This window comes from Canis aureus, chromosome 20 (genome assembly GCF_053574225.1).
Source record: "Canis aureus isolate CA01 chromosome 20, VMU_Caureus_v.1.0, whole genome shotgun sequence".
NCBI lineage: Eukaryota > Metazoa > Chordata > Mammalia > Carnivora > Canidae > Canis > Canis aureus.
In genome coordinates, this window is record NC_135630.1 from 9,077,981 (window position 1) to 9,091,012 (window position 13,032).

A 13,032-nucleotide genomic window follows, 5' to 3' on the forward strand; every position below is an offset into this window, starting at 1 on the left:
CATAAGGGTATGTTACTAATCAAAATATTCATGTGACAATGAATACTTTGATTTCAGCTTAATGGTTAAAAATGGCAGATATGATTTTGATTTAGGGGAAAATATATAGGGACTTTAAGGAAATTAGGTTCAAATGGCAAAGTCCAATAAATAAACTGACGAATGAGTGAGAGATATACATATACACTCACTTTTTAATAAGTTCTATTTGGCCTAGATATAAAAAGTTGCATGTTGCCACTTACAACAGATAGCTACATTCTTTGCACATATAGTTCCTTTAATCCTAACACCCCTGACTAGTGGAGATTTTTTTTCCTAGTCCCATTTTATACATGAGACAACCATCAGAGAGGTTAGACAAAGTGTCCAAGACACAAAGTAAAGTGTAAGTGCCAATATGCAGACCCAGATCAGAATGACTCAAAAGCCTAAACTTTCCACTATACCATATTACACTACTTTGGATCCGGAGCAACATTCCAAGGTTTTGTTTTTGTTTTTTAATATTCCAAGTTTTAAATGTGAAATATGATACGGGAAAAAAGAAAGAAAATAGACAAAAAATTAAAATGATTCTTCGTTCTAAAATCTATAATCAAATTGAATAAGCATAAAATGACAACAGCTGGTCATGAAATTTCACTCAATTGTGCTAAACACTATTATTAAGTACCTTGGCCAGTTTCTCAGGGATAAGTTCTTCTTTTGGACCTCCGATTTCTTCATCATCATCATCCTTTTTCTTTTTCTGATTTCTCTGCTGCTTTTCTTTTTCTGCATTTTTTTTCTCTTCTTCTATCTGGGCTTTCTTTTGAGCTCTTCTTTGTTTATTTCGTAGCTTCTTTAGCTCTTTGTCAGACATGTTTGCTGTAGGCAACATGTGTTAATTAATTAAAAGCACATTAATCAGGTTAGTAATGATAAATCACTAACTTAATATTTCCATTAAAACTCTCATAAAAAATATTACATGTTACGCATGTTCATGTTCCTATGTGTACCTAGACATTTAATGGTTCCACATATGATAGAGAACACTCTGATCTCTTCAAAAAAATTTTTTGAAAACAGATGGAGACCTGGTGCCGCAACCATAGCAAAGCATAAAAGTATACAAGTTCCTCCAGCAATATTATACTTGAAATTCTAGAAATGTAACATGCTGTTTCATATTTCTATGGCTGTAGACTCTGCTCTTTCTTAGTTATGCCTCTTTAAACTCATCAATTATTCATTCTCTACTTGGTGCTGCCACTACAACATATATTTTGCTTGTCACAATACTTTTTGTTTATACATGTTCTCCTTTCAGACAGTGAATTCCTTGGTGGAAGAGACTCAGTTTTACTCCTAAATCTTTGTATTCTCAGTGCCTACTGGTATACAGAAAATATTCAAATATTTGTTATAGAATAATAAATAACTATATGGTAAATTAAAGGTCTGACATTGAAAATTAACAGCTCTTGTGGTATAAATCATGGAATGTCTCAAAACAAAGACTGAAAATCACTAGCACGCAATAATAAAGTGAAAAACCTATATTGTTTAGTTTTCAAGCAATAAATCTGAAAGTTACATGTGCAACTGGTATTTATTTAGATAATACTTATTGATACTAAGAAATGAAAAAGGTCATTCTAAAATATACCACGGTGTTAATTTTCAAATATGCCCATAAACTCTTTCCTTCAAAAGGTAGAGCCTATTTCCCCTTCCCTTAATTGTGGGCTATATTTAACCCACTTCCAACGAATGGAATATACTAGAAATCAAAGCACATGACATCCAAGATCAGAACATAAAAGTATGGTAGATTCCTCCTTGCTTTCTCCTGGACCACCACTTAGAAGAAACCAGCCTCATGCTGTGAAGATACACAAATAACCTTATGGAAAGACCCATGTGGCCAATAAAAAGGCCCCCGGCCATGAGAGTAAGCCATCTTGGAAGCAGATTCTCCAACTCCAACAATTCAGACGCTCTGGCTGCCGTCTTGACTTCAATCTCCTGAGAGACTCTACATCTTTCAAAATCATATAGCAAAGCTAAGTGGCTTCTGAGTTCTTGGCCCATAGTAACTCTGAGGTAATACATTTTTGTTATTTAAAGCTATGTGTAAGCAATCTGTTATACAGCAATAGATAACCAAGGCAGATTTTGGTACCTGGAAGTGGAGTGCTGCTGCAATAAAAATCTAAAATGTAGGACTGACTTTGGTTCTAGAGCATGGCAAATAGTAGAAAGATTTGGAAAAAAGGATTAATGAAAGCTCAAAGGATCTCAGACTATTTAATAGAATCTAGATTTTGAAGAGGCTGCAAATGAAACATGTGATAGTCATATAGAGACAGAAAGTTTAATAATATGCATTTAATAATATTATAAAATGTATCAAATGAACTGGGTGATCTAGCTTAGAGGGATTCAGGCCGAAAAAAAGGGGGTAGTTAAGGTAGCACCTGATTCCTCTTGCAGCTTACAATAAAAACGCAAGAGAAAGAAACAAATGGAACAAGAATTCCATTCTCTTCTCAAAATTCTCAGCCTCTTCAGAAGGGCTGCTGAGCAAAGATCAAATTCAGAGAACTGCCAAAAAAATATGTCAACAAGAAAACAGAGTTTGGCTTTAAATTTTTTAAGACTCAGAACTCAGAAAAGATGGTGCCTCAGTTATTAGTCACCCAAAGGTTCTCTTCTCTTAAAAATTTTAAGAGTGTGATTCACAGATTCTTTCAAACAGAGCTTCTAAGAAACTCAAGCACGTTGTCCTTTCAGCAAAAGCTCTAGGTAACAAAGATATTTGCGCATGTAGCTTCCAATAAGATTTACAAAAGATCCATAAAGGTTTTAAGAGAACTCTATGGGCAGAAACAGCAATAGTTTAGTCCAAACGGACTGTCCATTTAAATTAAAAGGAACAGAGATAGTATAAAAGACACCCCTAGAAAGGAGTAAAAATGAGTGGGAAATATCAGGGAGGGAGACAGAACATGAGAGACTCCAAACTCTGGGAAACGAACTAGGGGTGGTAGAAGGGGGGGGGGGGTGGGCGGGGGGGGGGGAGGGGTGACTGGGTGACAGCCACTGAGGGGGGCACTTGATGAGCACTGGGTGTTATCCTATATGTTGGCAAATTGAACACCAATAAAAAATAAATTTATAAAAATATTTTAAAGACACCCCTAAATTTTGGAAGCAGACTGAAAAACTACTCAGATGCAAAAAATGCTAACTTTTTTAAAAATAACTTAAGTAATCTCTACACCCAACATGGGGCTTGAACCCACAACCCCTATAACAAGAGTTGCAAGCTCTTCCAATTGAGCTGGCCAGGCGCCACACAAATGCTAACTTTTAAGAACAAGGAAATATGCAAAAGGTAGAACCAAGGACCCAGGGATAAGACCCAGGAACCATTAGAGAATTAATCCTACATTGTGAGTCCTAATCAACAAACAACTGCTATCCTAAACCTAACTAGACTTGAGAACTGACATGAATCCTGTGTACCTCCCATTTCCCCCTCACCACTCCCCTTTTGAACAAGAATATTGACAATGGTACTCTATTCCTCTGCAATCAATTTATATTGGACATGTACTTACGCACAGAACTATACTTGAAGAGCTATACTAGCTATACTAAAGAACCATACTCAAGACCTCATCAGCACTAGAACCTCATTTAAATATAACATTCTGGACTCTGAGCTAATGCTGTAATGGAATGAGACTTTTGAAGGCCTTGGAAGGGGCAAGTGTATTTTGCATGTAAGAATAATGTAAATAATTTTGTGTCCAGAATACAGAACTTGGCAGTTAAAAATATGTCTACAAATTGTTTGATTCTTCTCTCAAATATAGGTTATACTTGGTGACTCACTTCTACAAAGACAGAACATGAAGGTAGTGATGGAGTGTTATGTCAAGAGAACAGAACTTTGGAAGCGTGTGGCTTCTTCCTTGCTTTCATGGCTAGCTACTATAGTCTTGAGGAACTGAAGAAACACTATAGAGAAACTAATGAATTAAAGCCACCTTTACAAAAGCCATGTGAGTGAGCCATCTGGGAAATGGATCTTCTAGCCCTAGTTAAGCTTTCAGATGATTACAGCCTCACCCAACATCTTTTTTCTTTTTTTGAGAGTTTGAAAGTGAGAGAATGAGCGCGTGCACTCATGTGCGCACGCACACACACACACACAAAGGGGAGAGAGAGAAGTAGGCTCTCCGCTGAGCAGGGAGCCCAATGTGGGGCTCCATCTCAGGAGCCTGGTATCATGACCCGAGCCAAAGGCAGAAGCTTAACCAACTGAGCTACCCAGGCATGCCAGCCAACACCTTTACAACTTTATTAAAGACCCTGAGCTGGAACAACCTAGATGCTTCTAAATTCCTAAACTATAGAAATAGTTAAACTGCTAAATTTAGGGAAATTTATTATGTGTCTATTGATAATAGATAACAACCATCAAAAACAAATACACACCTGCTTCTCTCTCTTCTTAGTAAAAAAGCCCTTGCTACTAAAAAAGAAAATTTCAAACAAGGACCAAAAATTACATTCTGGAAATACAAGACATTTATAAATGAATAACCACAAAAATTATAGCCTTTTAAGGACTTGTAAAATAACTGTTACCACTTATATCCTTACTACACACTAGATACCATGCACACATTTTATTTAATATCTTCAATAATCTCATGGGTTACAGTATAGTGTTATTTAACATATGAGAAAACTGAGGTTTTCAGAGGAAAAATATTAACTCAAGAGTAATAATAAGAAGAAATGTGTGGGAAATATCAGAAAGGGAGACAGAACATAAAGACTGCTAACTCTGGGAAACGAACTAGGGGTGGTAGAAGGGGAGGAGGGCGGGGGGTGGGAGTGAATGGGTGACGGGCACTGGGTGTTATTCTGTATGTTAGTAAATTGAACACCAATAAAAAAAAAATAATAAAAAAATAAATAAATAAATAAATAAAAAAAAAAAAAAAGAGAAAAAAAAAAAAAAAGAGTAATAATAAAAGGCAGGACAAGGATTTAAATCCACCTAACTCTGATTCCATAGTCTAGGCTCTTTCTTTCCACTATGTTATACACCATGAGTCAACAATCTTTTTCTATAATGGGCCAAATACTAAATATTTTCAGTTTTGTAAGCCATGGGTCTCTGGTGCTAACTAAACTCAGCTACTACAGCATAAAATTAGCCATAACGATACATAAACAAATGGGCTCAGTTATGTCCCAGTAAAACTTTATTCATCAAATCAAACTGCAGTACAGATCTGGTCCACTTGCTATTTTGTAACTCTATTTTATATTATCTGCCACTGCCTTGAAAGGACTCACCTAGTTCATAACAATAGAGTTGCCATACAAAAATAGAGAAAGGAGTAACCACATTAGATATTAACACAGAAATTAAGAGTTTGAATTTTGTTTCACTTAATGTAACACGAGTTACACCTGGATAAGCACTGTCTCAACTTTACCAGAATTACCTATTATCTGTGTGAATATAATAGAGACTCCAAATTTTTGCTTCAGAGAATTCTACTATGCTAGAATGTTGCACTATCTTAAAAAAAAAAAAAAAAAAAAAAAAAAAAAAAACTGGGCAGCCCCGGTGGCGCAGCGGTTTAGTGCCACCTGCAGCCATGATCCTGGAAGACCCTGGATCTAGTCCCATGTCAGGCTCTCTGCATGGTGCCTGCTTCTCCCTCTGCCTGTGTCTCTGCCCACCCCCGTGTGTCTCTATGAATAAATAAAGTCTTTAAAAAAAAACTATGTATATGTATGTGTGTGCATTCATATATGTGTATACATAGACAGTAACATCTAAACCTAGACTATACAGCGAAATCAACATTCACATAAGAAGGCAAAATTTAAAAAATCTGGTCACATAAAGACTTTTAAAGTTTACTGAAAAGATAAAAACAGGAGCAAAAAATAACTTCTCAACCAAAGGATAACTACCAGATATTTACTACAAATAGTAAGCTTTATGGTGGACCATTAGAAACATTATGTTTAAAGATAAAAAAGGCAGCAATCATGCTACTGTTCCCATTAATTAGCAATTTTAGCAACCCATATCAATGCAGTAAGGCATGGAAAAGAGAGGTATACAAAAACTACTAATGTTTACAGATTAATGTTAACAGCTTACATAGAAAAAATTTTTAAAATCAACTGAAAAAACTACTAAACCTAGTATCAGAGTTCAACAGATACCAACTTGACAAAAACTATTAATATACATTTAGAATACCGAAATGGGAAAAAAAAGACATGTAGAGTTTTGGTTGTAAACTCACCAAAGTTATATGACAATTACACTAAAACATAAATAGAAGATAGAGTGCATTCTAGCATGCAAAGATTCAAGATTATTTAAGATATCCCCACCCCAAATGGTAATCTGGATCTTAAATCATTTCAAATTAAAAATTCCAAAAGAAAGTTTCTGACAGACAAGCTAATTCTATAGTTCAAATATAAAAGCAAGTTCATACAGAAGAAAATTCTTTTTTTTTTTAAGATTTTATTTATTTATTCATGAGAGACACAGAGGGGGAGAGAGAGAGACAGAGAGTGGGTCAGAGACACAGGCAGAGGGAGAAGCAGGCTCCATGCAGGGAGCCTGATGTGGGACTCGATCCTGGGTCTCCAGGATCAGGCCCTGGGCTGAAAGCAGCGCTAAACTGCTGGGTCACCCGGGCTGCCTCAGAAGAAAATTCTAAAGACAGTTATAAAGAGAGACAAAGAGATCATAAGAACATAAACCTGTATACTGATGTCAATAACCACAGTATTAATGTCTTTTTTTTAAAAAGATTTTATTTATTCATAGAGATGCAGAGAGAGAGAGAGAGAGAGGCAGAGACACAGGCAGAGGGAGAAGCAGGCTCCATGCAGAGAGCCTGACATGGGACTCGATCCAGGGTCTCCAGGATCACGCCAGGCGGCGCTAAACTGCTGTGCCACAGGGGCTGCCCAGTATTAATGTCTTTACAGTAAGTTCTGATGTTAGAACCAGATACCATACCCACAACCCACTACATTGTATTTCACAGTTTAGTTCATGATAAAGGTGGCATTTTTTTAAAAAAGATTTTATTTTTAGGTAATCTCTATACCCAATATGGGGCTCAAACTCACAATACCAAGATCAAGAGTCACATCTTCCACAGACTGAGCCAACCAGTCACCCTTCAAGGTGGTATTTTAAATTAGTGGGGAATATGACAACCTATCAACAAATACTGCTGAGGAATCAGCAGCCTATTTAAGGGTAATAAGCTGCCTTCTACTTCACATCTTTATATAAACAATTAACTCCAGATGAAGAGTGCCTGCGGGGTCGTCGGGTGAGTGTCTGATTCTTGGTTTCGGCTGGGGTCATGATCTTAGAGTTGTGAGATTGAGCCCTATATCAAGCTCCACACTCAGACCAGAGCCCGCCTGGGACTTTCTCTCCCTCTGCCCCACCTCCAAGATGGGCGTGTTCTCTCTCTCCTTTATAAAAAAAGACATACATACATACATTCTTTAAAAAGTCTAGGAATTATAAATCAGTTATTTTCCTCAAAATAACAAAAACATAAAGGATGGATAATTTTCTACATTAGCAATAAAGTAAAAGATAAGCTCAATATAGTGTGTGTGGCAATAAAAACTGACAAACATTTTAAGGAAGACAATTTTGACACTATTTCAAATTCTCATACTCTTTAACCCAGTAATTTCCACTTCTTATGATCCACGGTAAGTAAACAAGTGTAAAATGTTATACAAGGACATTTACTATAGTATTGCAATGGTGGTGGTGGTGGGGGACCCACATAGGTTCCTACATAGCTTTTAAAACAACTGATGAGGGCAGCCCAGGTGGCTCAGCGGTTGAGTATCTGCCTTCAGTCCAGGGCCTGATCCTGGAGACCCAGGATCGAGTCGCACATCAGGCTCCCTGCATGGAGCCTGCTTCTCCTTCTGCCTGTGTCTCTGCCTCTGTGTGTGTGTGTGTGTGTGTGTCCCATGAGTAAATAAATAAAATCTTAAAATATATATATATTTTTAAAAATATATATATTAAAAAAATAAAAATAAAAATAATAAAATAAAAAAACTAATGATTGTAAGAAGTTATGTCCAGACTTGGAGCAAAACTATGAAAAAGCAAGTCTAAGTTGCAGAATACTGGAGATAATATCACTAATTTATAGGGCTAAAAAAATAAAAAATATCACTAATTTATAGGGCTAAAAAAATAAAACAAATGAAAACCAAACAACTTCAAAGAACTTCCCTAAAATGTGTGTGGAGTTTACGTACACATAAAACTGGAATATGTAATTGTGTACAAAGGACACTGAACTTTTATAGGGATAACCCTTGAAAGAAGATTATCTATGGGTGGGAGAATAGTGAAAGGGGATTTTTACAATTGCTAGTGTACTTCTGAATTAATTTTGTACAATTAGAGTTCAAATATACACATGTACATAATTTGTATACAAATGTACATAAATTGTACATTATTTGTATAATTTGAAGAGGTGAAAGGCAGGAGGAATGGAGTGAACAAAAAGATAAAAGAAGCCAGAGGATCACAGCTCTCAGTGTTAAATTGTTTTGTAGATTCTTACTGGCATTTTCTCTCTAGTTGAAGAGGCAACCACAGGTAGAGGATCAAGTAAAATCTATACAGGGGTTTCAATGTGTGATTTTAAATTTTAATAAAAATTAACAAAAGAATCCAAAGGTCTTTATCAGGAAGGATACAGAAAACAACCAACCATAACTTCAGAAGAGGAATAAGCTCAGGACTGAGTATGTTACTGATACACTTTTTTCTGCCCCACCTCATGTTACATTTTTGCCATGAATAACTCACAAAATATTTAGGAGTATAATTAATTTATATCCTTCTACATGCCTGATCATTTTTATTCTGAGATCCTTTTCCAAATAATTATCTAAGGATGTCTATCTGGCATCATGGTATAAAAACAGCACTTTAGAAACTGGCCAAATGATAAATCACTTAGCAATTTTACTAGTTTAATTCCAAGCTGGCTTTTAATGTTCAAGCGACACTGACCTTTCACTAAATTATAAATATTACAAAGAAGAATAACTAGATACACTGACAACCAATAATAAAGTAGAGTGCCGACACTAATGATACAGTTAGCAATTTATAGTACTGTGTAAACCAGATGTTAAATGTTAAACTCATGGAATTCAACTTCCTAAAAAGCTAACAATCAGTTACAAATTAAATTCTTACTTAACTTTTGAAAGCATAAACAGTATTTTTCTTTTATTGCTTAGAGAAATCCACAAAATGTCCATCACCATTTTCTAAGCATGTATTAAACATCTTCCCATAAGGTGCTTACTAAAAAGCTCAAGAAAAATCTGTTACCCAAAAATACAAATACACATATATACACCATAGCAAACAAAAAGAAATCTTTGGATATTATACCTGTATCAGCTTCATGTTCTTTATTCTCATCTGTAAGGGGGTTGTCATGAAGCTTCAAATAGATCTCTATAGCAATTCGTGCTGCTTTGAAGTAAAATGGATGCTGTCGAAGTACATCTTCTAGTTTTAATAAGTCCACATATGATCTAAGGGTAATCTTCCTCATACAGTAAGTATGAAAGTCAAACTGGTCATCAGTGATTTCTATAAAATGCTAACAAAATTATCTTTTTTATTATACTGAAGTATAACAATGTCAAAGAAAACTACAGAAATCAAAGTCTTGGAATTACTTGTTTCCTACACATTAAAAATTAGTAAAGTAAAAAAACATTAAAAATTACAATCACCCAGTATCAATATTTTGCAAATAAGCAAATACAATTGGCTATTCCTTAGCACAGTATATAGTATTCACCGAGGACTGAATTATTTGGTGAATGAAAAAGAAACACATGATTTTTAAACATATATATTTATTCCTTCCTTAATCATACTTAAATAAAGCTAGCATAACAAATCAAAACATAATTTATTAGTATACATGATACAGTACATTTACACATTAAAATTCAGTTTTTATATTCAGAATGACATGCAAATACTGTATGTAGTATTTGGTAATTTTTCTGAAAATATAAATCTTAGTCCTACACAATGTTATGTGGGAGAGAAATAATTAGCATGTAAGTCAAGCAACCAGAACCTAACACACTTTAACTAAGCTCAGGGGTTCTCGACTTGATAAGAGAACAGCATAACAGCATGAATATATAAATTATCTTTATCTGTGAAAAACACAGAAAAGGAAAGCCAACCACTAGTGACAGAAATGAATCAGAAGAGGACTTAAGATGAAAGTATCAGGAAAAAAATAAATAAAAAAAAAAGAAAGTATCAGAAAATGAGGAATTACATAGGCTACAGAAATACTGTAATAAAGGATTCAAACCTTGTAGTTTATGATTATCAAGGGTATATTGCATCACCAATCAACCCCATACCACACAGCTTTCTAGGGTAACTTAATGAGCTTTATATTACTGAAGATGCAACAACAATTTGAAAGAAACATTCAAAAGTCAATAAAAACATAGCCAAGATACAAACTTTCCATCAAGTTTTTTACATGAATTCTTGCTGAAAAGCAGACAATGGGCAAGTCTGCTGAAAATGTAGTCTATAACATTTCTATCAAAAAACTGAAAAAAATGTGAGCACTAATATTTAGAAGTTACTTACTGTGAATTATAAAGAAAGGAAAAGACAGTAATTGTCCAAAACCTTCAACATATAACAATAAAATGAGAAACTCATACATATATGGTACTTACTCTCTCAATCTCATGACATTTCTTAAGTGCTTCACCAAATTTATTCATTGCCTTATAAGCCTGGGCACATTCTGTCTGGAACCACATGCACTGCATTTCATTCAAATTCTCTACCGCTGATGTTCCTTCCTATATGAAAATTACATACATTCAAGACCATTTCTTATCAAATAAACCATTTTACCATAGAATTTAAGAAGGAAAATATGGTCAATCGATTCGAATTCTTTCAAAATCAATTTCTATCTCTTTATTTTTAGAGTGAGAGAGAAATGCTATTATGTGTAAGAAATTAGAATTATATTTCTAATCACTAAAAAAAGTTCCTTTGTAAATAATCAAAAGATCTATATAACTGGGGTTGGAGAGTAACGTAAGAAATAGAACTAGCACACAGCATGTAGTAAATTAACATTAGTTCCTGTCCCCCTTAAAAAAATTCATATAAACATACATTGATATAAATCAGTTTAAAAACCCATCATACAAACTACTAAAAATAAAATTATGTTTTATACTGATACTGATTTCAGTTTCTTCCTGATAAGGCAATTTAATTAAAATGCCATTTTGATACTAAAATTGCTAGAAACAAATTCTGAAAAAACAAGCAATGTATACAAGTATAAACTGTTTATTTGTAAGATTACGAGCTGTACAAACCCTTGTAAATTTCGAGCACATTTCTTCAGCCTCTTTTATCAGATTGGCTTTTAGCATGTACTTTGCACACTTGGAATTGATAAATCTGTCTGCTGTGTCCAAGGCCTGCGCTTCATCCATCCACCTTGCAGCTTCTCTAATATTTCCAGCATGCTTATAGAAAAGCAAAATAAACCAGTCAGTATGCTAATTTTACTATGCAGGTAATTAGTTACCTATTGATAAATACCTAAAACACAAATGGAAAAAAAGGTATTCTTCTGACTGATCTTAAGACCCTAATCAATGTAGATGCATATATTTTAATACTTTTCTGGGCATGTAGAACATAGGCTGACAGTAAAGAACTGTTTTAATAATACTGTTTACTGTTAGACTTCACTGCTTGTATCAGTGTCTGGCACATATGAATACTCAAAAACAATGGCTGAATTCAAGAATAAATGATAAGCAAAATCTTTAAGTCAGAATAACAAAGTTCATAGAACGCATCATGTCTGAGCATAAGAGAAATTCTGTCAACATAAAAGAACACTCATCTAAAAAAATTATTCATCAACATCGAAAAAAAAATTTTTTTTTTAAAAAGGGCAAAAGTATGGCCAAATTTCTACCCTAAAGGAACCACGGAAACATTACTCCTTATTACTGGACATTCCACAAGGCTCTAATAATGTAAATATTCTAATTTACATTATTGGTCCATTTTGTCAAAGCCACAAAACTATGAGCACAACCTGGCTTTTTAAAGTGCTTTTAAAACAACACTTAATTTCATTATTTTTTGGTAAATAAATTTTTTTTAAAGATCTTATTTATTTATTCATGAGAGACACAGAGACACAGGCAGAGGGAGAAGCAGGCTCCATGCAGGGAGCCCGATGTAGGACTCGATCCTGGGACCGCAGAATCAACCCCTGAGCTGAAGGCAGATGCTCAACCGCTGAGCCACCCAGGCATCCCTTTTTTGGTAAATAAATTTTAAGTTCACAATCTCTTCCCTAAGAGCTTTTATTACTGGGATCCCTGGGTGGCGCAGCGGTTTAGCGTCTGCCTTTGGCCCAGGGCGCGATCCTGGAGACCCGGGATTGAATCCCACACGTCGGGCTCCCGGTGCATGGAGCCTGCTTCTCCCTCTGCCCGTGTCTCTCTCTCTCTCTCTCGCTCTCTCTCTGTGACTATCATAAATAAATAATAAAATTTTTTAAAAAGGAGCTTTTATTACTAACTTTTATTTGTATTAAGAAAGAGAAGAGCCAACTTTAAGATCATGCTAAAACATATAATTGAAGATTCTCAAGTAACAGCAACAAGTTAAGAAGACGGCAGCCTGGGTGGCTCAGCGGTTTAGCGCCGCCTTCAGCCTAGGGCGTGATCCTGGAAACCCAGGATCGAGTCCCACGTCAGGCTCCCTGCATGGAGCCTGCTTCTCCCTCTGCCCATGCCTCTGCCTCTCTCGCTCTCTCCCTCTCTTTCATGAATAAATAAAATCTTTTAAAAAGTTAAGACAAGAACAATAAT

General features: G+C 35.2%; 1 protein-coding gene across 4 annotated transcripts in view; it reads right to left on the reverse strand.

Moving 5' to 3' along the window:
* The window catches only part of NAA15 (N-alpha-acetyltransferase 15, NatA auxiliary subunit), an 83,928-nt gene that overhangs the window by 19,162 nt on the left and 51,734 nt on the right, over positions 1-13,032 (reverse strand). For 3 of the 4 annotated variants that reach the window (XM_077860986.1, XM_077860985.1, XM_077860987.1), the window contains exons 12-15: positions 11,512-11,664; positions 10,849-10,977; positions 9,515-9,728; positions 677-870 (exon numbers count right to left, since the gene is read on the reverse strand). In XM_077860986.1, the coding sequence (XP_077717112.1) occupies positions 677-870; positions 9,515-9,728; positions 10,849-10,977; positions 11,512-11,664 (690 nt within the window). Of the gene's footprint in view, positions 1-676; positions 871-9,514; positions 9,729-10,848; positions 10,978-11,511; positions 11,665-13,032 lie in introns of those variants that run through there. The other variant, XR_013358723.1, reaches the window with a different exon arrangement.